The sequence below is a fragment of the Dermacentor andersoni genome, chromosome 11 (assembly GCF_023375885.2).
Source record: "Dermacentor andersoni chromosome 11, qqDerAnde1_hic_scaffold, whole genome shotgun sequence".
Lineage (NCBI taxonomy): Eukaryota > Metazoa > Arthropoda > Arachnida > Ixodida > Ixodidae > Dermacentor > Dermacentor andersoni.
The window spans coordinates 8,181,205-8,207,401 of record NC_092824.1 but is presented as its reverse complement, the minus strand read 5'-3'; the positions used below and the strand labels follow the sequence as shown (position 1 = coordinate 8,207,401).

The window sequence follows — 26,197 nt, the reverse complement described above, 5'->3', positions numbered from 1 at the left end:
GTGCGAAAAAGCAGGCACGTTGTGTGCTACCGGGGCTTCGCAGAGAGACGAGAACTAGGAGTCGGATTCCTGATTAATAAGAATATAGCTGGTAACATACAGGAATTCTATAGCATTAATGAGAGAGTGGCAGGTCTTGTTGTGAAACTTAATAAGAGGTACAACTTGAAGATCGTACAGGTCTACGCCCCTACATCCAGTCATGATGACCAGGAAGTCGAAAGCTTCTATGAGGATGTGGAATCGGCGATGGGTAAAGTCAAAACAAGATACACTATACTGATGGGCGACTTCAATGCCAGGGTAGGCAAAAAGCAGGCTGGAGACAAGTCAGTGGGGGAATATGGCTTAGGTTATGGGAATAGCAGGGGAGAGTTATTAGTAGAGTTTGCAGAACGGAATAATTTACGGATAATGAATACCTTCTTCCGCAAGCGGCATAGCCGAAAGTGGACGTGGAGGAGCCCGAATGGCGAGACTAGAAATGAAATAGACCTCATACTCTGCGCTAACCCTGGCATCATACAAGGTGTGGACATGCTCGGCAAGGTGTGCTGCAGTGACCATAGGATGGTATGATCTTGAATTAGCCTAGACTTGAGGTGGTAACTGCAAAAACTGATAGATAAGAAGCCGATCAGTGAGTTAGCGGTGCGGGAAAATAGAGGAATTCCGGATCAAGCTGGAGAACAGGTATTCGGCTTTAACTCAGGAAGAGGACCTTAGTGTTGAAGGAATGAACGACAATCTTATGGGCATCATTAAGCAGTGTGCAATAGAAGTCGGTGGTCACTTCGTTAGACAGGACGCCAGTAAGCTATCGCAGGAGGCGAAAGATCTGGTCAAGAAACGCCAATGTTTGAAAGCCTCTAACCCTACAGCTAGAATAGAACTGGCAGAACTTTCCAAGTTAATCAACTAGCGTAAAACAGAATACATATGGAAGTATAATATGGATAGAATTGAACATGCTCTCAGGAACAGAGGAAGCCTAAAAGCAGTGAAGAAGAAACTAGGAATAGGCAAGGATCAGATGTATGCATTAAGAGACAAAGCCAGCAATATCATTACTAATATGGATAAAAAGTGGCTAAGGAGTTCTATAGAGATTTATACAGTACCAGTGGCACCCACGAGGATAATGGAAAGTGAATAGTCTAGAGGAATTTGACATCCCCCAAGTAACGCCGGAAGAAGTAAAGAAAGCCTTGGTAGCTATGCAAAGGGGGAAGGCAGCTGGGGTTACCCAGCTGCCTTCCCCTGGTTACTGCAAATTTGTTGAAGGATGGTGGGCAGATTGTTCTAGAAAAACTGGCCACCCTCTATACGCAATGCTTCATGACTTCGAGCTTACCGGAATCTTGGAAGAACGCTAACATAATCCTAATCCATAAGAAAGGGGATGCCAAAGACTTGAAAAATTATACACCGATCAGCTTACTGCCCGTTGCCTACAAATTATTTACTAAGGTAATCGCAAATAGAATCAGGAACACCTTAGACTTCTGTCAACCAAAGGACCAGGCAGGATTCCGTAAAGGCTACTCAACAATAGACCATATTCACACTATCAATCAGGTGATTGAGAAATGTGCGGAATATAACCAACCCTTATATATAGCTTTCATTGATTACGAGAACGCGTTTGATTCTGTCGAAACCTCAGCAGTCATGGAGGCATTACATAATCAGGGTGTAGACGAGCCGTATGTAAAAATACTGAAAGATATCTACAGCGGCTCCACACCCGCCGTAGTCCTCCATAAAGACAGCAACAAAATCCCAATAAAGAAAGGTGTCAGGCAGGGAGATACGATCTCTCCAGTGCTATTCACAGCGTGTTTACAGAAGGTATTCAGAGACCTGGAGTGGGAAGAATTGAGGAGAAAAGTTGATGGAGAATACCTTAGCAACTTGTGATTCGCTGATGATATTGCCTTGCTTAGTAACTCAGGGGACCAATTGGAATGCATGCTCACTGACCTGGACAGGCAAAGCAGAAGGGTGGGTTTAAAAATGAATCTACAGAAAACTAAAGTAATGTTTAACAGTCTTGGAAGAGAACAGCAGTTTATGATAGGGTAGCGAGGCACTGGAAGTGGTAAGGGAATACATCTACTTAGGACAGGTAGTGACCGCGGATACGGGTTATGAGACTGAAATAATCAGAAGAATAAGAATCGGCTGGGGTGCGTTTGGCAGGCATTCTCAGATCATGAACAGCAGGTTGCCATTATCCCTCTAGAGAAAAGTGTACAACAGCTGTGTCTTACCAGTACTCACCTACGGGGCAGAAACCTGGAGGCTTACGAAAAGGATTCTACTTAAATTGAAGATGACGCATCGAGCTATGGAAAGAATGATGGGTGTAATGTTAAGAGGGGAAAAGAAGCGAGCAGATTGGGTGAGGGAACAAATGCGAGTTAATGGCATCATAATTGAAATCAAGAAAAAGAAATGGGAATGGGCAGGTCATGTAATGAGGAGGGAAGATAACCGGGGGTCATTAAGTGTTATGGACTGGATTCCAAAAGGATGGAAGCGTAGTACGAGGCGGCAGAAAGTTAGGTGGATGGATGAGATTAAGAAGTTTGCAGGGACAACATGGCCACAATTAGCTTAGACCGGGGTAATGCCTTCACTTTACATACCCCCGCGTCTCAGACAGTTGATACTTGAATTCGAAGCCGCAAAAGCAAGTGGCGCACACACAAGAACAATGTGTTATTGCACTTTCTGCGATCGATGCAGTCATCCAGTCTCACTGTCTACTACTCTTGCACAACCCCCTGCATGTCGCCACATTCTTTAATTTCACTTGATATAAATATCTTGTTGCCAAATTATGCTGCAGTAGCTGCACCTAATTTAGTCAGCAATTTGCCACCTGGAAGGATCTGGATGCCATGAGTCACAAAATTATGGCTGCCGTCATGATTAGCCAGCAGCGAAAGACTCTCGCTCTGTTGTCTATCAGCTACATGAGTTCAGCTCTAATTTAGAATCCTCCACCACAGGTTCATTCATCCTGTTGGTATCATTCAAACTGAATACCTTGGACAGAGTGACTACTTCCTCACTTAGCTTTGCATGGATACTGACATGTTGGTAAAAGATGTTCAGTACTTCTTCGTTAATTCAAATTTCACAAGGACGCTTAACGAGTTCAAGTTAAACCGAATTTGAATGAAAGAAAGTCATTGAAAAACAGCCAGAATTGAGACTGGGTTGCTAGAAAGCCCTTGTAACTGACATTGTGTATTGACCAAAATAATCTGTGATCACTTCTTGCTTCTTTGAAAGCAATGGTCATCAGTTTGTCTTCCAAAGCATGAATGTGATGCAGAGCATCATCTTCACCCTCCTTGAAGTTAAAGAATGGGTGCGGAAGACCAAGCGCCTCCATTACTTGCAAAGCAGGGGGCTGCATCAGTTCTTCGTCTTCCTTGCCATCTTCATCGATGACAGGTTCTTCGCCAGTAACCTGCGTGAGGACGTTGTCGTCCGTCAGAGCACCATACACCGCCACACTGGCATTTGTCTCGACATAGTTGTCGAAGCTGATCTCTTCCAGTGCATTGCATTATCCTGCGGGGATGACCTTGTGCTGACCGGGCTTGCAATCTGCTTCCGTGCCTTGGGTCTCATCTGCCACAATGAAGCCACAGTGGTGGAAACAGTTAGCAACTTTTGCTGTAATGACCTGATCCCTGCCACACACCAACATATGCAAGGCCGTGAACAGTGTCACAGTGTGCTTTCATGTCTGCGCACACAACCAAACGCTCCAACATGTGGTGCCTTTAGAACGATTTTAAATTCTTAATGACTACCAGGGCTGTTGCTTGCAAGGCTGCCATTGTGTTTGGAGGGAGAAGCACAAGGTTAATGGCCGTCAGACCGACATCGACCTTGTGTGCGGAACAGTTGTTGACAATCAAAAGCACTTTTCTGCTGCTTAGTTCAAGCTTACTGTCAAGCTTGATTAGCTACTGCTTGAATATTTATTGCGTCATCAAAGCCTTGCGATTAGCTGTGTATTTCGCCAGCAGTGTGCAGATATTTTTGAAGCAGCAAGGCTTAAGAGCCTTGCCTATGACAAGGAGGGGTGCCTATGACAAGGGGGGGCAGTTTCTCTGTCCCGGTCCCGTTTGCTGCAAACAAGACGGTTTTGCGCTCCTTGCTGCGCTTCCCGCCTGTACAGCTGTCTCCTTTGTATGTCATTGGCTTGCTTGGTAACAGCTTGTAGAAAAGAGCAGTTTCTTCTGCGTTCAAGATATTCTGTGGCCTTCAAGTACTCCTGCAAAGCACCGTTCTGCCATGTTGCGCATGTCTTCCGGCTCACATCCTTGCTTTCGCCTGACAAAGTGTGAAACACGATCTCGTGCCTGTCCTGGAAACGATATAGCCACCCATCTGAAGCGCTGAAATGCTTCATCTTAAGGCGAAGCGCGTAATCTGCTGCCTACATATGACCATCAACTATACTCAGTGAAATGTCCTGACTTTTCATCTCCTTTATCCAAGTGTCTACTGCGTGCTCCAATTCCGGCTGCTTTGCAGGCCAAAGTTTCTTGTGACTGTTAATGAAAGCTTCAGCTTCATAGGCCTCCTCAATCGCCTACTTATTTTATATATAAGTTGAGAGCATGCTCTTCGGAATGCAATGCTTCTTTGCAATTTCCAGTTTGCTATTCTTGCTGGCGTGCACTTCCAAGAAGGATCTCCACCTTCTCCTTGAGCGTTTTGGCACTGTAGCCTATGCCGCGAGGAGACATTGTGTGGTAGGCCTAATGACCAAGCCTGTCAGCACAACACAAGAGCAGCAAAGTAGCGTACATGGTGAAATACACGAGATGTGAAAGAACCGCTGATATTGCTCCCGGCGACACCACTGGCGACACTGTGTGATCGTGCCACGCATCCGGGCAGTGTACTGCTCTTGGAGCATTTGCTCCACCTATCGTTACGCCAAGAAACCTTTTGCAGCTTCAGTATGAAATACCTTGAGATAACAAAGTAGGTAAAATCGGCAATTTTCTTTGTTGTGTTGAAATTTCGTAGTATTGAAATTCAACCTTTTATGTAAATAAGTACAGTTGTCGATTGATTTTTCTTGCGCGGAAAGGGACTGCAGAATTTTCCGAATTATGAGGCAATCGAAAAAAGTAAATTTGAATTGGAAAACAATTCATTTTGACGAATTTGGGAATTGGTGACGAATGTACGGTTTCATGCCACGTCGACAATATCTTCACATCCGCAGTGCAAATTAAGCGAAGTCCCCGCGGCTGATAGTGTCGCCCGCACTGGGATGACGCTATCATTAAATGTGCCAGCGGCGGGGAGCAAATGGATCGTCTGCCTTTCGCTCCATTGAGTCACCGAAACTTGAGATTATGCAACCTTTAATACTAAATGCACGGGAACACAGCTTGCATAATGCTACGGCGTCTTGGCATGCCCACTCTTTGCATGCGTGGCAGATTACTTCTAAAGCAGGGTATGCGGCTGCGTATGCACTCAGCCACACTTACAGCCATGGCTGAGACGTGCGCCAACTTACCCCCCCCTCCCCCTCGTCTCTCACGTCCGCTTGATCGCGTTGCTGCAAGCTCACTCCCCTCCCCCTTTTCCCTTTGCTTGCATGGGAAGGCAGCATTCGTGATGCCACCATCTCTCTTGTCTCATCCTCGAACACTTTCTCTTGCACCTAAAGCAGAAAGCCCACAGGGTGCGATAGGATCTTATCATACTTGGACTTTATACAGAGCATGATGTGGCTGCACTTCAGTGATCGCTTTTGTTGCATCAAGTGCAATTCGAGAGGTGCCTTTGCAAGCAGCAGCTTGTACACTTCTAACAATACCAGTTATAACAATGAGAAGCTGCTGCACTGTCAACTTTTGTATGTTTTGCATGGTGAAATTACCCGCTTACTACAATGCCCTGATGCCGCATTATCGGTTATAACAATGAAGTTTGGCTGCTTGGCGTCCGAGCCGAAAGCTAGTGAAATGCGAAATCCTTGAGAAGAAAAAAAAAAAAGACGAGAAATTCGTGCCGTTGCACGATGGCCCACTGCTCGAACGGCCACCGTGGGCTCATTTCCCAGCCTTCTCTGAGCGCCTCTCTCCTGTCACCCTTCCAACCCTTATAACATGAATGGCCTGCGCCTATATCTCTATGCCACACCACCTTCCAAAACACAAATGGATCGCGCCAACAGCACTGCTTGTACCTTGTTCGCCGGCTCCTCATTCAGCGCAGTTCAGTCGGTTCAGAGTTCAGATCGCCTCTGCAGTTCAGAACAGTACAGTTGAACCAAATGTACTTTCTTCCTGTCTGTGGTGACACAATTATTTTTCTTGCACTTCGAGCGCGTTTTCAGCTAAACCATTTTGATGCAGTGCATATTAGGCATTGAAGATGCCGAAATGAGTGGTTTCCCAAATTGTATTTTTTTTTTTCAGTGATTTTTGCAATTTGACCGCCTACAGCCCCTTAAGTGGCATAGAGTATAGTAATACATAACATTGATTTTTACGCTATCTTATGGAAACATTGGACAGCTGCCATCTGGGGCTTTAACTTAGTCATTTTTTATCACACTCGAGTGCACAGCACTACAGTCAATTCATATGCTTTAAAATTTTTCTACAAATGCGTTCACTGCTTCACGGCTATGTTAAATTTGATGTGTTGTAGGAATGCATGTGCTGCTTCATGACCATGTTAAATTTAATGTCGCGCACAGAATTGACAGATTCATATAACAGCCCCAGATTATGCTGCATAAGAATAGAAAATAAAACTCCCTTTAGTTCCTTCCACAGTGCTATGCTTGTGAAGCTGCGGGCCTGGCATAACTAGCTAACAAGCACAAAAAGCATATATGATGCATTTTCCATTGAGATGCTGAATTTCTGTAGTGTTGTGACGAACGCGACTGTTTATTCTTTAAAACAAATTCTTGTCGTTGCGTCGGCTGCCATGTTTAAGGCAAGGACATCTTTTTTCTAGGTGCGCAAATGGAGGAACAAAATGGACAGAGATGCTGACACTCACACGTCTCGCAGACAGAGTGCATTTACCCTCTTCTCGCAAACCCAAGGGTCGCTAGTGCGGGAAGAGCACTTCAGCCGATTTCACAATGGAACTTCCGAGACTGCTCGTCAGGCGATCTTGGAGGCTTACTTCAACCTCGACGAAAGGACACGTCATAAGTAAGGCTCCGCATTCACTTGCAGTAAAATGTTTTCATTGAAATGTTTGTACCAGCTCTCTTCAGCAGCAGGTTTATTTGGTGGGGTTGCTTGATTCTCTCGTGTCCACAGAGTGATCTTTGTTCCACATGGCACACAAGTCACGTGGAGAATACTTAGGGGACCTGAGAATTTGAGGGTCACTACAGTTTAAAGGTCAACTGCAAAAAAACTTTTAGACTGCTTAAAAAGCTTAGTTTGAGATAGTGTATATAACATTCTCATGCTAATGCAGCCATAAAAGAGTACCGACATGACATCTTGCATTATTATCGTTTTGTTAAAAGTGAGGTAGAAATTTTCTGAGCCTTAGCAGAAGTAGTGCAAGCATCAGAGCATCATTAGTGTTTATGATGATGCTTGTTTCTGCTAACTATTGTCTGTATACGCACCCAGAAAGTGGACACATCAAGGCGTACCCGTTAGCTTCATTCTTGTGATCACTGTGGCTGTCACTCATGAGCGTAACCAAAGAATATGTGTGCAGCGCTATTGTTTCATTTATGTATCGTCAATGTCGTCATACCTGGCCTGATTATCACATAAGAATAGCAAGTTTTTGAGCTTTGTGCAACTCCTTGAAATCCTTAAATACCTTTAAATTTGGAAAAAAATTCAAGCACCCTTACAACTTCTTGAAAATAAATATGCTTCTTCATTTCCTTAAAAACTGGAGTTAAGGGTGACTTCTGAACATTCAAACTAACAAACTCTGCATTAGCACTATGTCGTGGACAATGTCTATTGGGAAATGGTTCTATATATTCTCTTTTAACAGTTTCACCAAGTGATTGCAGGGTGACATGTCCACAACCACTGACAGGCTTGTTTAACTCACCATTGCCATTATGGTGCTAGAAGTTACATCGGGTTCACCAATATTAGGCACCTCCGTCACTGCACGCACAATTTCCGCTTCTATTAGCTCTTCTGTCGTCACCGTGTGAGCATCGGCACTGACGTACGTGCAGAAGGTGTCACAGTCGGGCACAACGCCGGCGTCAAGGAGAGCGTCCCACAACGCTAGGGCTTGGTCGCCCGCGGCACCCTCATTGGCGGCAGCACCGAGATCTTCGCTGTAACCACCCCTGCTGACTGCCAAATGAGGCGTGCTGGAAGCAATTGGTGATCATGCTTGCCAGTACAGCCGTCCAAGCAGCCTGTAGCATCTCGATCGCCATGTCCAAGTTGATCGTGGACTCGCGCTTCATGCTCATATTGAGCAGAATCTGGTCAATCACACGCTTGCGTTAGCCCGACCTAAAGTTCATGATAACTCCTTGGTCGAGAGGTTGCACAACTGCAGTGCATTTTGGCAGCAAGAAGCATAGCTCGATGTTTTTGAGCACAGCGGCAGTGTGGTAGGCTCTACAGTTGTCCAGTACGAGGCATATCTTCCGGTTCAGCTTGCCCAGCCACTCGTCCCATTCCTGCAGCCATAGTGCTAAAATTTCTCTCGTCATCCAAGCCTTACGGTTGGATGCATAGCTCACTTGAAGCTTTCGTTTGCCTTTGAAGCATCATGGTGACACACTTATGCTGACCAAGAGGGCCGGCACCTTTTCCGACCCATCCATGTTGGCACAAAGCAACACGGTTACGCAGACCTTGCTCTACTTACCGTCCCGGCAGCATTCACCTTTGAAGGCCAAGGTTTTTTGTGGCAGCATCTGGTAGAACAGGGCTGTCTCATTTGCTTTGAGCAAATCCTTGACACTGTGTTTTTCTAGCAGCTGTCCAACGTTTGTCTCCACCCACACCACTGCAGCTTCTCGGTCGACAGATTATGCTTCCCCGCTGACAGACCTGCCGACGATGTTGTGGCGCTCTTTGAAAAGCTACAGCCAGCCGACAGTTGCCACAAAACTGTCGTGCCCCATGATGCATGCGAAGTCCCTCGCTGCCGACAGTCGCCACAAAACCGTGATGCCCCATGATGCATGCGAAGTCCCTCGCTTTGCTCTGCAACAGTGCCCCACTCACAGGAGTGCCACTTGCTCTTGCGTCCAAAAACGACTTGAAGGCCACCTTCTCTACAGCTTCGAAAGCATCGCAGCTTCTTTCTGTCGCCACGTGCGATAGCACTCGTGACAGCTTCTTTGCTGCTCAAAATCGTGGACAGCGTGCTCAATGCTATGCCGAACTCTTCGGCCACTTTTTTCTTCTTGACGTCAGACTCGACGGCTTTCAGCATAGCCACCTTCTGCTCGATTGATATTGTTTTGCACTTCCGTTTGCCGTCGTCCATCTCCTTTCTGGCGGCGGGAACTCGCACGAACGAACCGATAGAAACACTGATATCGTTGATGTGCATGGAGGCAACAAGCAACAACAAAACCGTGGTCGTTGCTGCCCCACACACACAGCGGAAGAGCGGACGGGTCCACCAGTTCCACGGGAAAGGGGAGGCCGGGAGATGCGCACGGGAGATGCGAACATCGCACTCTATAAGACATTGACCTGACGGGTACCAAAAGGGTCAGTAAATGCTCGTTGTGGAAAAAGAAAAATTGCCGATGATTACATTACTTCCTAATGCAAAATTTGAGCGCAGCTCTTTAGCTGTGTCGGCTTTTCTATATACTGAAGCACATAATTCGAACAAGACATGTATGTACAGTTACAACTTTTTATTCTTCACTTCTTCAAGAAACACTCCACTCCCAGTTCTTGATTGTCATGAAGGTAGCTTTGTGGTTGGAGGAATAGATGGATATACGCTAGACTTGCTGCACCAATGCCTGGTTCGGCATAGCGCACCTCTGGATTCTGGCGGCGACGGTGCTGGGCCTCTGCTTGGGCAGCTCGTTTAGCAGTAGCGGCAGATGAAGGACTTCCACCTGTTGCCTCGCTTATGGCTCAGAAAGAACTGGCTGAGAATAAACTACTTTTGTAGGCAGACGGATTATGTGATAATATAAACCATCTGTGAGCCTCTGACAATCTGCTGGTACGGAACATTTCGCACCAGCCGCCGCAAACAGAGCGTACCTTGGCGCAGCTCCCTCGCTTATCGGGAGGCTGTGGGATACAGTGTGTAGGTGCATAGGAACGTTGCGCGGCAAAGAGATGGCAGTGACTGACCGATGCCGCTGACACTGCTATCGAGTCAACTGAAGGTGGCTTTGCGTTTCTGCTTGGGAAGCGCGCACCGGGATTCACTGAAACCGAGCCGGCACTTCAGCAACTGGAGAACGCCGCGCACTCTCGCACGGTCGCCGCCATGGAGGAGAGGAGGGGGAAAGGGGTACACGCAGTGGCGAACAGCAGCAGCTGTGCGTTTCAGCTTGGGCAGCAGCACATCATCGAGATCAGCCACCGAGCCTGCACTGTGATTGCCGCGGCACATGGGTGGCGTAGGAGGAGGAGCAAAGAGATCAAGGCTAGTGCCGTGTGCGAGAGATGGCGCCAGGAGCGTGCGCAGCCAAAACAGCGCGCTGGCCCTGGCTACGGAGCTGGTTATGGCGAGGCAAGACGCCGCCACGAAATGCAGGAAACGGGCACCAAAGAGCTGCATTCTAAAGAAGGTTTGTTATACCTATTGCGAGGAAACTTTAGCTTCGTTAAAATGTGGTTTTCAATACATGCGCATCTATTGAAATTTCAAGGGGAATCACGATTGCTTCGTTATTCTATTAGTTCGTTACATCCCATGTCGTTTTAATGAGGTTTTACTGCATTGGCAAGACCCAACAGTGACACTCCCCAGTGTTGGTTTCTACCTCAGCGGGACAGCGTTTGACACTGTTTACATCTGGTTACATTTGGTTACATCTGGTTACATTGGTTACATTTACATCTGGTTTGACACTCGTGAGACGGAGCTGCCCAGCTGGGATCTATGCAAGCAGAAGCTTCGTGGTCTATTTGGCAAACCAATTGACCATCAGTGCACTGCTTCGAAAGATTCCTCCTGTCGGCATTTTTACAATTACTAGTATGTAAAGCGAGGCGTGGCATTTCCTAGGTGCCCGACGTTTGTGTGCAGGCATGAGTAAGAGTGGGTGTGAGAGAGAAAATCTGGGAGCTTTTGATCCTTGAATATGTGACTTTGTTTAGGCACTACAGAGAAGTTTCTTTGCTCGTGTTGTATGCGTTTGTCCCTAGGCGTGCCGGCATTGCGGAGTGGGGTCGAGCTTGATTATGCTGAGATGCTGGCTGCCGGCATGGTAAAGCAGTGAGCATGGACACCCAATTCGGTGATCACTGTGTCTGAAGTTACGTTGGACATGCGCGACTCACAGAAGCTAAAGGTACATCAGGCAGACTTTCTCAAGCCTGTGGTGCTGGTGCTGAGTGAGTCCTGCCGGATTATACCTTTCTCATGTCTTATGGTGCTATACCTTAAAAATAAACATTGCCGTAAAAATTATTGCCTTTGCGTGTTGCCGACGTTAGGTTAGTTTAGACTTACGTTAGGTTAAGGTTAGATTAGCGTAAAAGGCGCGTTCACTGGGCTAACTCATAGACCCCATGGCAGATGCCTCTTAATACTTCGTTACTGACAGTGTTTTGAAATGCTTCAATTGACACATGTCGAGATTGCAGTGGAAGTAGTGGCCAAACGAAGACGCTGCCAAGGTTGATCCGCAAGCGCTGATGTTGCCCCGCTCCCAACTTCAATTGAGGCTGTAGCTACATTGGCCCTTCTGCACCACTACTTCGGCGCAATAGAAGGCACCAGCCTGTCACTTGTGGATCGTTTAGACTATGTTCAGGACACCATGGTTAAGCATGCGGCTGCCAATAAGAAGCAGGCTACACTGCTGCACTACTTTCAGCCAAAGAAGTAAATACTTTGTGTGAAGCTTCAAGTCAGTATTTACTGCATCATGTTTGGTTCCTTGACTGATTGTCCAAGTTCTTTACACATTTTTTACGTTATTTTATACCGTATTTACTCTTATAATCATCACACTTTTTTGTCAAAAAGGTTAACGCAAATTCTGGGGCGCAATGATTACGCGGGTTAAATTTCCCGCGAGAAGAAAAAAAAAATTTCATCCCGCGTTTGCAGCGGGATGACAAGAGGTCAACAAGCAGGTGGCTGCCGCTGAACAGTGCGGGACACCAAAAAAAAAAATGACAGCCGGCGGAGCAAGTCGAACGCGTTTTTCTTTCTTCTTGTGAGTACATTACGCACATTGAAATAGTTTCTTCAGTATCAGTAATGAATAAACGTAAGTAATAAACGGTACAACATCATCCCAATTCTTGTGATCGGACGCAACATACATGGAAAGCATATTAGTGATTGTTCGATTAGTGCGCTCAGTGAGGTCGTTCGTTTGCAGATGGTACGGCGTCGAGTGCCTAAGGTGCGAGTTACATAAACGCACAAGCTCTTTCACAATATCCGCCGTAAATTGACGTCCCCGGTCGCTTATGATAACACCAGGTGGTCCATGTCGCAGAACAATAGCGTGAAGTAAGAAGAGAGACACTTTAGTGGCAGTGGCTGATGGTATAGCCGCTGTCTCGCAATAGCGTGTGAAATAGTCGGCGCAGACAATTATCCAGCGGAGTCCCTTAGATGACTTTGGAAAAGGGCCTAACAGATCAATTCCAACTTGCCGAAAGGGTGAGCTGGGAGGCGGCACAGGTTGAATGAGACCAGATGGGGCAGTGGTTGGGCGTTTCCGACATTGACACTGTATGCAGCTGGCGACAATATCATAAGGCAAGTTTGTGACAATAACGAAGCCATGTCCACTTTGAGGGGACAGAAACGGAGATGGGGCATAGAAACACATGGCGGGTAAGCTGCGGAAACTGCGGCATTTGTCTTCACTACTATCCTAATACGGCACGTTTTTGCTAAGGGTGGGCGAATATCTTAGCTGTGTTACAAGCATTGGCGTATGAATAGGGTACACTGCTAACGTATCAGTGTAAACATGGCCACTATCATTGTCGCTCGCGATTTGTTGCGTGCCCACGAGTGCAGACGAGAAAAATCAAAAGGCGCCTTTTTTGTTGTTGTTGTTGTTGTTGACCAAAACCATTATGAAGCCTACAGATAATAAAGCCAAGGTAAGTTTGGCTGTAGCTTTCTTTCTTCATTAAAGTGCGGAAAGTGATGAAAGGAATGAACTGGAGCATCTGCCTAAGAATGTTCGGTGCCTGCAGACTGCTTGGTAGGTCTTTAAGAGTCGTTCACGGGGCATTCGACAGATGGTAAGCGCAATCATCATTAGCTAGACTTGGCACACGACATATCGCTGCAACAAGTTGGCGCTATCTTGTTCCAACGACAGCTGGACACCAATCGCATGATCATGTATGCTAGCCATCTTCTTTCCGCACCAGAGCGCAACTACTCCACAACAGAACGCGAATGCTTGGCCCTTGTTTGGTCGATGGCTAAGTTCCGCCCTTACCGGTTCGGTCGGCGTTTCACCGTCGTGACAGATCATTATGCCTTATGTTGGCTATCCTCACTTAAAGACCCGACAGGCTGTCTTGGCTGCTGGGCTTTACTCCTGCAAGAGTTCACCTTCTCCATGTCCTACAGGTCTGGGCGGCTACATGAGGACGCCGACTGCCTCTCCCGTTATCCTGTCGACCCTCCGGATGGCACCGAAACCGATACAGATACCTGCGTTTTGTCAATCTCTGGCTTCTCACACATCGCCTCGGAGCAGCAGGACGTTTTCCTCTGTATGTTTGTCCTCCAGGATGAATTCACATGGTGCTGAATTGCTTCTTGTTGTTTCCCAGTATCTGCACTCGACAATTCTCTCGCAGTTACACGATAAGCCCACCGTTGGTCATTTGTGTGTCCCCCGTACGTACGACCGTGTGCGCAGGCGATTTTTCTGGCCTGGGGGCTATATCGCTCTGTTCGGAGCTACGTCGCTGCCTGCGAACTTTGCCAACACCTCAAGAAGCCTCCAAAGCCTCCATTGTCTCCCGTTGGGCACCTTCAGCCAATAGATATCCCCAGTGAGCTATTTTACCGCGTTGTCGCGGACCTCCTTAGCCCATTTCTAGCTTCATCCTCGGGCAACAAGTGGGTGGCCATTATGACGAACTACACCACACGTTATGCCATAACGCGGGCCCTCCCTACGAGCTGTGCAACTGATGTGGCTGATTTTCTCCTTCATGAAGTGACCCTACATCATGGTGCCCCACGTCAGCTACTCACTGATAGAGGCCACTGTTTTCTTTCTAAGGTTGACTACAACCTCCTTCACTCTTGCTCCACATCGCACAAGTTCACGGCAGCTCACCACCCACAGACAAATGGACTTACCGAGTGTCTCAACCGTACACTCAGGGACGTGCTCTCCATGAACGTGTCTGATGTTCACCGGGATTGGGACTGCACCTTACCCTTCGTGATGTTTGCATACAATTCGTTGCATCACAATATTACTGGTTATTCTCCATTCTATCTACTATATGGCCGTGACCCACTCCTGCCTCTTGACTCGCTGCTCCCTTCCGATGCCAAGACTACCACGTTTTATGCTCACGGCGCCATTGTTCACGCGGCCACAGCACGTCGCATTGCCCGTGACCGTCTTCTGGTGTCTCAGACTAGCCAAAAGCACCATTACGACAGTCGTCGTCGGGACATTCATTTCAGCCCTGGGTCACTTGCCCTGCTTTGGTTACCCTCCCGTTGCGTCGGCCTTTGTGAAAAAGTGCTGCTGCAATACGTCGGGCCATACAGAGTTCTTCGCCAAGTCACCATCCTCACGTATGAGATATCACCTGTGACTTCAACGTCTTCTACCCCTCGAAGAACTGATATCGTGCACGTTTCGCAACTAAAGCCCTATAACTCGCTCACTGATTTGACACCCTAGGAAGCACTGACACGATGCTTGTGCCGCCGGAGGTTAATGTCACGTATGAGTTTGTGCTGCTGTGGAAAAAAGGACGTTTGGAGGTAAAGAGGAGGTTGAAGTGTCTCGACAATCGGTAGATGGCGTTACCCTAGCTACTGAGCTACAACCTTGTAACTGTATATATTCTAAATAGATACATTTTCTCCCTGTAACAATATTACCTAAATATTGTTACCTTGAAATTTGTTCACTCTTATGAATACCTTCAGCAGCGGTGGCGTAGAGGTAGAACACTTGCCTCGCGTGCAAGAGGTCCGTGGTTCGAATCCCGGTGCCGTGCAATTTTCCACCGGATTAAAAAAAAAAATATCTGCGTGCTGATAAAGTTGCATACACAGGCCTGGAGTGTGGCCTGATCCCAGTGACCAGAACCGGTAACGCACTCTCTCACCAGAGCAGGATTGGCCACCCTGGTGCAGTACTTGGCCACAACCTCCTATATGAACACAACAATCAAACCCCGGCCCTCAGTCCCCAGCAGCTGCGAAGCAACTGACCACTGCGGCGGTCAGACCTGCGACGCAGCAGAGGGTGCTAAGAATCCCTGGCTCCAGACAGGCCGCCATTGGAATATGAACCTGGCAACGTTTAACGCTAGAACGTTATCTAGTGAGGCGAGTCTAGGCGTGTATATCTCTGGTAATTTATCTTGGAATGTTCATACAGACTACGTAATCCACAATGCTAATCGCGTGCTTGGCTACCTATGCCGTAACTTTTCAACTGCCCCTTCATCTCTAAAAATGCTTCATTATACTACCCTTCTACGTCCGAAACTAGAATATGCGTGCGCTGTTTGGGATCCTGCCATTGACAAACTAATTAATTCGTTTGAACTCGTACAAAATAATTCAGTTCGTTTCATCTTAAGTTACTACAACAGAACTGCAAGTGTGTCTGCCATGAAAACCAACCCTGCATTTAACACATTTTCTTATCGTCGTAAAATCACACGTTTAGTTATTTTTCATAAATTATACCTTTATTCAACACTCCGCAACAATTTCTTTTCAGCCACAATACGTATTGCCTCGAATTGACCATCGCTATAAGTTTGGTCTCGAATCACGCCACACGAAAACATTTTTGCAGTCATTTTTCCTTCGGTCATCCATGAAATGGAACCATCTTCCTGGTGAAGTCGTATCCATTTACGATAACAAAAGATTTTGAGCACCTTTCGCTAACAATGTGTAATCGAAGCATTTTTTATTTACTGTAGTGTTGTAACCTAAGTGCATTTGTGTTTGCCACTTTACTATCTTAGTTTGCTACCAATTTATCATGATGTTGTAAAACATAGATAAAACTGTATAATCAGAAGCTTCCATACGTAAACGTTCCAACTGCTTATGTTTGTTTCTTTTTCTCATTTGCTGTAACCCACTCCCCTCTTTAATTTCCTTGGCCCTCAGGGTAATAATAAATAAATAAATAAGCATACATTCATTACACATTCATAATGCTGATAAAGATTTTAGATTTACTTTGTTAAGTCTCGTGATTCACTGTATTCTTGTTTGTTGTGCACTAAAACATCCTTAATTCGACACTCATTAATTCGGGAAATCAGATAATTCGGGCTCGCTCTTTGGTGCCGGCAGGCGTATGCATTATTTAATGCAATGAAGCTCTAGTTAATTTGGACGTATTTGGCCGCACATCGGTTAATTCGGACAACTCTCAGAGCTCGGCGAGTGCCGTAGCGCCGAAAATGTGCGACGCAAGAGAGCTAAAATGGTGTCAGCATCCACTGAAACGAAGCGGCGGAGTCCTCATCACTGTAGTCACCAGTGACAATCGTACACGAATGACATCAACGCCGGAACGCTTCGTGCATCTTTGTACCTCTAAATTTTTTGTTCTTGCGTCTACTGCCACGCATAGCACCGCGTCAGCTGCGTTCCTTCATTACTGCATAGTTGGCATTCATAATCGCATTGATAATCACTGTGGTTTCATCTGCGGCTGCAGCAAACGGTAGTTTCATTTTGACTCAGTGCGCGCATCAGCCGCACGCCATCAGAACCTGCAAGGTCACCTTCCATGATCGCGTCATCAGCAGCCGTGGTTTCGTCCACAGCAGTTGTGCAAAGAGTAGTTTCATTTTGACAAGCTTTTGAGGATGAAGAGCACTGGCTACATCATGATGGACGGTGACCAGCTCATTGGTGAAAAAAATAATCTGGATGTGGGCGCAGTAGTCAAAGGCCTGTTTCGGATGGAAGACGTGCACCGCGGCCATGCTGTGAAAGTCGCGAGGCCTTTGCCACTGCGAGTGCTAATAAGCCACAAGATGAGGAGAATTGCAGCTTCCGCACTGCTTTTGTGCAAAATAGAAACGGGATTGGCTCATTATTTTGGTAATGAAAGCGTGTTGATAACGATTTCTTGATACCCTCGATAATTTGACATTCTGCTAATTCGGGCATTTTTTTCGGTCCTGTGAAATCCGAATTAACACTGTTTTACTGTATTGGCATTTTACTAATTTATTGCAAGTTGTTTGGCATACCCAAGGTGTACCTACGTTTCATCTGCTTGTTCCCGCGTCGTGCAGTTGTGCATGGTGAGATCAAAACTATATCCTTTTCTACCATGTCCCAACATGCGATAATGCTCTGTGTTCTGCTTGCATCTTCCTCAGTGTTCGTGTAACTGTGACTTAAACTGCTAGGGAGGTGTTCATGCGCACAGCGCACAAAATCGTGCACTGTGCGAAGTGCGACAAATGCAACAGCTCCTGCGCCCGACTATTAGCAGAAGTGTGTTGGGCAGCAGGAAAGCGTGGGAAAAAGAAAAAGAAGGTGGAGCATGTGACATATGCGTCATGCGATCCTCCAGCTCCGGTATGGGAGAACGCAGGGAAGGAATTTCGCTTGCGTAGTCTAGACTGGACATGTGGAGAGTGTGTCTTTTTTGTTGGTGATGCTCGCCTCCTGAAATCATGGGTTAAAGGCACTTAAATATGTCTGTCTCGGCTATTAATGAACCAATTTGAAAAATTATTGCAGTGGCACACGACCAAGAGGGCGCAGAACAACTTCCAGCGTGCAACCGAAATTTGCTCTGAGGCCTGGTGAGGGGCCCTTAATCAACAGTTGTCAAACAAGAGATGCCGCTGGTGCCGACGTGTTGGCAATACAGTGCCAGTACCAAATAACTGACTTGTTCTGAAGACCGCATTGGACTGAAACCACTTCTCTCCGATGCAAATTATGCTGCTTTTCCTGATTATGCGAGGCTTCTAGAGAGGCCTATTACAAGTAAAACTGGGCAGTGCAATAATGACCAAGCACGGGAGCATACATTTTTAATTAATAATGAAGGCAATGTGTGTCTGCCTGCAGATTGCATGGCTTGCAAGTGTGAACCTCAATTGTGAGAGATTAAGATTATGTGCAGGCAAAGTAACTACTGCGCACAACCTTTGGAGGCCTTTCACACCAGGAAAAGAGGCCCAGGTTGCATCATTGATACTACTGCATGTCTGTTGGGAAGTGAGAAGTCTTTTTAAAATTTTTTTCCTTGCAGTGTTCAATATGTGCGCATGCCCATTTTATTGTAGACTTTCTTCGATTGTCCTCCAGGGGATGTAATTAATCAGTTGTGAGCACAGCACCTATGGTGTTTTGTTTACTTTGCTCTGTCTTTAAGAGGAAGCTTTAGCTCGGGCCCAACTCCGGCGCGGCCTATTCAGATACATGTAAAAACGCAAAAACGTTTTTCTGAGATAACCCCTGGACCGATTTTAATGAAATTTGTTGCATTTGAGAGAGAAAGGTAAATTCTAGTGACTGTTGGAAGCGGAATTTTGATTTAGGGTTTGAATTTTGTTAAAAGGATTTTCAAAAATTCAGACGTTTGAAAAGAATAGAAGCACGAAGTTTACAAGCTAATATCTCTGAATCAAGAACAGATATCGCGATTCTGTAAACGGCATCCATTAGACCATTCAAAGCGGACAAATTTGATATGTCAGTTTACATCTTACGTGAATTTGTTACGTTGTTTACGAAGGTTCTGCAAAAGTTGTAATTACACATTACTTCATTTCTTCAGGTTCATGTGTAACATATCAATTTTGTCCGCTTTAGATGTGCTATCAGGTACAATTCACAGAATTGCGATATCATTTTTTCTCGCTGAGTTACAGAGTTGTAAACTTGATAGTTTCGTTTTCTGAAAATTTGCGATTTTTGCCAAATTTTTATAAAAGTTTGACGACTTAAATCGAAAATTCGAAACCAACAGTCACTAGATTTTAAGCTTTTCTTTTAAATGCAGCAAACCCCGTCAAATTTGGTGCAGTGGTTGCCGAGAAAAACGAATTCTCCTTTTACATGTATTTAGATAGGAGCACCCGAGCTAAAGCTTCCTCTTAAGAGCTGTAGAGGCTTTCCATAAAAATAAGTGGACTTGAAGTGGAAGTGAAGATAGACCGTGATCTGTTGCAGGCTCAACAAATCCACTATGAAGTGTGCCGACCCAGTGTGTTCCAAGCTGCGCAGTGACGTCCACCTCGGTGCCGTGTCTGAACGGCTGGATACTCTAATCGAAGACTACATTGAGAAAAATCCTCATGGCCTTGTCTCGGCCGAGGATTCGGGAGAAGGGCAAGCCATGGAAAAAAAGACTGTGACTGCGGATGACTTCCGGAAAATGGTCTACATGCGAAACATGAAAGCCATCTGTGACCCGGGCGAGCCAGTGGGCCTGTTGGCTGCTCAGGTGGGACCATTCTTGATGCAGTGTGCTATGCTTAGTTTCATACATAGCAGGCAACGCTACTTAGGGTAGGGAGAGTTCCCTCTTTGTTTGCATCTGTGATCAAAAATTAGTGCGTCGCATATATGAAAGAAAACTATTAGGTGCGTGCCATGAAATTTAATGTAAGATTAATTCTCATACCTTTAGCCAGCAATCCATAGCCGATATGGCTAGTTGAGGATCTATCACAAAAAGGCTGAGTAAGTACAACATTCATTGGCAAGTACAATATTAATATGAAAATTCCAGCATCAATGTGGCAGGTATAGAATATCAGCAGTAATTTTCAAGTACAACGTAAATATGGTTACTGGTAGCTTCCTGAAAGAATCCGTCTGGAGCGATGGTGCAATATTTAGCAGATGTTTAATAAAGCTAGGTATATCATTCCAAATTTTTCTGCCAACAAAGGATATTCTTCCGTCACAAACTTTGTGGACAATCTGCAGACTAAGATTTTGTTATTCCGCCCATTCAGGGTTACACCTGGGTTATGTTACGGATGAGGGCTAGGAAATATTCTTGTAACTTATTTTGTGCACTGACTTCAAGCTTTTATGTTGCCTAACAATATTCAATGGCATTGTGTTCAAATTTCTGAACACTTCTGTGGATTGTGTGTTCCTGGCTGCTATCTACAGTAGAATCTTATTTAAATGTTCTGGAAAAAAATGCGACAAAAAAAAAAATGTACTAACTGGAAATTGTACCATCTTAAGTCACTAAAATATTCAGCAGACTCAGCTGTATTTGACACCTACATAATGTGAAGTGTTGCATGAGTTGTTGCAGCATGAGACGTTGATGCATGCCACTGGTGGGTCCCAAGCAGCCTAAGGCAAGCATTGCTTTCCTGTCGTGGGCCGTGTTTAGAGGTGGCGAGAAACTAAAACAAAATCGAGCTGGTGGTCATTGCAGGAACGTGATGTCACAAGAGTAAAACATGGCGCTCACTTCGTGACAGTTGCAGCAGGAAACTGCGACAGATATGGGTTGTCGCCTAATAAACGTGTGCAGTGCGCTTCCAACAGAGGTACGACACGTACGCTGGGAAACAGATAAGTGGAGATGCTTATCACTGTAGGGTTGGCGGCAATAGCTGTGAATGCGATGTATGACGACCCATGAGAAAATTTGCTGATGCTGGAAGAGGAAGCTGATTGTGTGGGTGCATTTTCACATGAAACAGGCAGATGAGTATAGCGGGGAAGTTTCCATGGCGAGCGTTGTTACGTATTCGGTGGCTAGATGCCGAGGGTGGCAGGACGACCGGCCCAAGGAACAGACGACCCACGCAGCGCCAGGAAAACAATCACCTTTATTCCTTCAGTGACGTGCTTTTTTGTGCGCCAAGTAGTCAATCAGGGGTGGCAAAATAAAAAGGAAAGATATCGTGGCAAGCGGGGCAATCTCATCTGCAGGCCCCAACGTAGAATGTGACCAGCACCGCGAATGTAACAGTGTCTACTGCCCTCGATTATGCGTGCCTCATGCCTTTTTTTGTTCACATGCAATCTAACGGCTCAAAAACATATGATCGCAGTTTGGCGATGTACTGAATGTTGGTGCTGAAAGATATTGTTGTCTGGAAACTTGTTAACCAGTAAAAACGAAGTGTAACTGCATTGGGTCATTTCTTGTGTTCTTGATTGCAAACGTTGACACTGAGAAGTCGTACAGACTGGGATCGTATCAACGAGGTTCTACTGTACTTGAATAGGGAAAAACTCTGGCAAATTCAAATTATAAAAACGATGCGACGGGTTTTTCAAACAAGATTTCATCCTCCCATAGAGCACTTAATGACAAACTCGGGCGAAACTTGAAGGTTAAATGTGTCACTAGTTACAGTAATGTTGAGCGCTGTAGAATTGATGAGGATAGATACACGGGGAGCTGACATCAAACGAGAGCAACCAGAGCAGTGTATGCCATCATTTTCCATCTGACTTAAAAGGAGCAGGAAGAAGAAAAGTAGCAGTTTCGCTCAAAAAGCGAAGCATTGATAGCGATAGCGAAACAGACAACAACCTGAAGTAAAGTCTGTAGTTTTGAAATGAGTGCAGTAACATGGTTTTGTGACCAGTGGCCAAAGCACTTGCAATCAAAACATAGTATGCCATCTGCTAGAAGCAGAAACATGCACAAGTAATATCTGATTTAAGGTAAACTTGTGTGCGCAAGTTGCAGCTGTAATACAGCACAAACTGCTTATAATGTAAGTTGCCAGAGTTGCAAATTTCTACACTATAAGCGGTACCACACTGTAACTAAAACATTATTCAAAGGCTTTGCACAAGCAAAACATATAGACTAAGCTGGGGTGTGTGTCCAGGAATCAAAGCACATGACCAGGATGTGCCCTGACTTTTGTTGGCAGGGTGGTCTCCATTTTCAAAGTGCTGTAGAGCCACTGCAAAGGATTGCATTGTGTCTGCAGCAAACTGCAACTTTGGCCACCTACTCCCAATGAGACAACGCTGATTAGGCCAAGGCGGTGGGGGTGTCGGGCAGCATGCCATTGTAGAAAGTTTGCCCTTGCTATGGGTATGTTTGTACCAATGTTCGTACCGATAGTCAAATACACAGAGAACTGGCGTCAGATCACTTCCACAGGCTAAATTCATGATACCGTACATGAGGCGGGGTATGCGATCAGCCGGTACCTACTACGAACGCATATAGGAAAGGTTTTTGTCTGTCCTTGTGCTGGTAGGCACGGTGCAAACTCACATGTGGACAATGGATGTGAACTGATGTGAACAACATGTGAACTGATGAACATGTGAACTGATGAATTTGCAGAACACATTCTAAGCTGACAGCATTGCAGAATAAAGGTTGCATGTGCAATATCTGGGGCGTGATCGGAGATCTTTGTTCGATACGCGTTCTGTTCGGTTGCTGCAACGTCACACAGTGGCAGTATGCAAAATTTCTGCGAACGGGGTGGAGAGAGCAGCCAATCAGCAAGCAGTGAACTCCCTGGAAGTTTACTTCCCTCGTTTGTCGTCTGCTTGCAGACAGTATATTACAAAACGAAGTGTTTCTCGTGTTCCAATGAATGAAATCTTTATCTAAAAATGTATTTTTTCTTCTTCTCAAGCTTAAACACGTTTTCAAATAGTAATATGTGTGGCTACTACAATTTATAACTATTAGGTGCTCTGCGTCTTCCCTAGGTGGGGTCGCGCTAAGCGAAAAAAGAGAAAGAGAAACGATGGGAACAGTGGCGCAATTTTCAAGAGCCAGCAACAACATTTCAAGCGGCTCGCTGGCACCCGATGATGGGGTCGATTTCTTTGTACAAGCAATGCACTATTTGTTTCAAAAAACGAAAGCGACGCCGGAATTCACTTTCTGCCATTTTTTCAAACGCGTATCGCACCTCCACCCACTCTTCTTCCTCTTCCAGCAACGCCAGGGCAACAACCGAAGTTCCCAACGCGAGAGACATTTTCACGAATTAAACTATGGATTGAATCCAAACGTGCTATTCAGCTCCAAAGCCACCGTTTGGATCCAATCCAATCCATCAGACGTGCCATGCGAAGCCAGTCTCGTAACGAGCGATGATCGCTCCAAACTTCTCAACTCCCATCGCGTTCGGCGCCTAGCAGACAACATGCACCGTGGGAGGATGATTGACAGGAGCGTGTCGTCATTTCGACTTCACTAAAACTGTGGCCGCGCCCCGCGGCTGGCGACGTCGGCACGGAGTAGGCCAATCGCACGCACCGGTAACCGAACGAATGCGCCGAAGAACCATCTCTGATCGCGCCCCTGCACTTCGCTACGGGGGAACATGAAACGCACTTGCAACCTTCTTCTGTAGTGCTGGAATTGTAAAAAATAACGAATTTATCCTACCATAGAAACTTGTTTTTCCAGCCTACGTGATAATTCAGACATTATTGTGACCCAGTTCGTGGGCTAAAAAATCAGTCAGGAACTGTATTTACTTTCCACACACAAGCTGAAGTGCCAAAGATGTGCATGCGTTCGGTGCAAACTGCACGCCACTGACGACAAGTGACTGGAGGCTTCTGTGTCACCTAGGCAACACCTACTGCCCAGCTCTCTTTTTTTATTTTTCCTCCGTACCTCGTTCGCCCGCTCGCTCCATGTCTCCACCTCCTCATCCTCAGCATTGCCCTCGTCACTTTCCCCTTCTGCTGGCGCACCTCGTTGAGTAGCGCGCTCACTACACCGGTTGGCTGTGGGATTTTCTGGCATTACCATTATAGCCGGTACTGTTGAGTCCCTATATAACCAAGTTGGTAAAATTGGCAGTTTGCTCCATTATATTGAAATTTCATTGTATTGAAATTGGTGGATTTTCCTTAGTACATGAAAGAGGCCGTAAAATTTGCGGCATTATTGGGCAATCGGAAAGAACAAGATTGAAGGAGAAAAAAAAAATTTTGTTGAATTTGAGAGTGGCCGACAAAGGTACAGTTTTATGCTGTGTCCACGATATTTTCACATCAACAGTACGAAGCGAAGCCAGCCATGCTTTGGTGTCCACTCCACCCCGACCGCTGGTAGTGTCACCTGCAGTGGGGCCAACCCCCCCTGTAGGCGAGGGCTAGTTTCTGTTTCAAAGATCATGCATGCCTCTTGAGGTTGCAGGGCATCCTAAGATCTAGTGGGATGAATTAAAGTACACGTGGTTGTTCATATTCTTGGCAATCACTAGTTTTTAGAAATAAAGAAAGTTGAATAGAAAGGAAAGAATGTTTCATTCCATTTACTCATTTTTTGCCTGTTGTTCTTGTGAATATTAAGTCGGGCAGGAAATCACTGATAGTCTGTCCATCATCCTTGCCTCCACTCACCCTTGCCGCTTGCTCATCGATAGAGCAGGTCGGCTCGCTCCTTGTGACCTGCTTTGGTAGTCATGCTATGTATTAAGGTTGGCGAGGTATTACAAGGAAGCTGGACAGGCGTCAAGAAATGTAAGACAAGAATGCAGGCTAACCAAGCATTAGACAAGCATGGCTAAGCAGAGGCATCATAGTTGCCGCTCTGTGGTCTAACACCAGGGTTTCTCGTTCTGACAAGATTTTCAGTATTCCGAGTGACGACAAGTAAGCACAAGTCTTTTCTGAATTGTCACAGTAGATACTTGTTTTGCATGCACACCTCAGTATTGTAGTGGTGCTCAGTTTCTGCACAAGCCTGTGTGGCATAAGAGCAGCGCCACTCTGTTCATTTCTCGGGATGGTCGCTACGTTTCGTGCTTCCGGTGAAATACTTTGTAGTATGGAGTTGAGTTCATGTTAGTTGGGCTACACCCCTCATTCACACTTTGATTTGCCCACCTATACTGCCAAGCCTAAAACATGAAAAAGCATGATCAATCTATTTTATTGAGATTTAAGAGCAGTGACAATATCGGGCGTCAAGGTAATGGTTAGCTCAGTTTTCAGGTGGCGATGCTAACATTCATACAGATATAAGTAAAACCCGTCGCCCTTGCCTTTCCCCTTGCTCACACAGGAAGGCGGCACTGATCAAGCCACCATGCTTCTCGGTTCAACCACGCATGCTTTCACTCACATCTAAAGCATCCTATCTCAGGGCGCGATAGGATCTTGGACTTTATACGGAACATGACGCTGCTTTGCTTCGGTGGTCCCTCTTAGTCACGTGGCGCGTGATTTGAGAGGTGTGTTCGCAAGTAGCCGTATGTAATTCAACCATTTGACCATCTGCGTCCGAAGATGTTTCCATTATAGTCTCAGTATTCCTTTGTGGCAACTGTGAAATTTCATTGTATCATTATATTGAGATCATGTTAAAGACACTTCGTTATATTGAGATTAAACCCATGGTGTTCTATGGACAGGAAGTTACGAAAAGTTTGATACTTCGCTATATTTTGAATTTCGTTAGATTGAATTTTGTTATAGATGGTATATTGAAGTTTGTTATATAGTTCGTATGTGTAAACATTGAGTTCTATGGGAAGATAAGCGGGAGTCAGAAAGGACTGCATTATATCTGGTCCTGCACATAAGTGATTACATTATAAGTGGTCTGAGCTGCATGTGAAGTAATATCCTTGAAGTTACATTTCAAATCATGAACCACTCCATGGAGTGAAATTTCCATGACTTTACTACTTGTGAAGCTTGTGCATCATTGCCTGCTTTAAGTTTGAAACCGAGGATAGACCCAAAGATGTACTTTTCACTACAACATGGCAGGATTTATACATGTGGTACTGGGTGCTACATAGATAAGTGTACATGGCCCTTCCTGCTAAACTGCTGGTTGATTCCTGCTCAAATTGAGCAC

The 26,197-nt window shown here is 45.7% G+C and overlaps 1 protein-coding gene across 1 annotated transcript in view; it reads left to right on the top strand.

The window, feature by feature from the left end:
* The window catches only part of Polr1A (RNA polymerase I subunit RpI1), a 329,206-nt gene that overhangs the window by 220,022 nt on the left and 82,987 nt on the right, over positions 1-26,197 (top strand). Inside the window, exons 20-21 of the mRNA XM_050167857.3 lie at positions 7,024-7,226; positions 19,582-19,855. Of these exons, the coding sequence (XP_050023814.2) occupies positions 7,024-7,226; positions 19,582-19,855 (477 nt within the window). The remainder of the gene's footprint in view (positions 1-7,023; positions 7,227-19,581; positions 19,856-26,197) is intronic.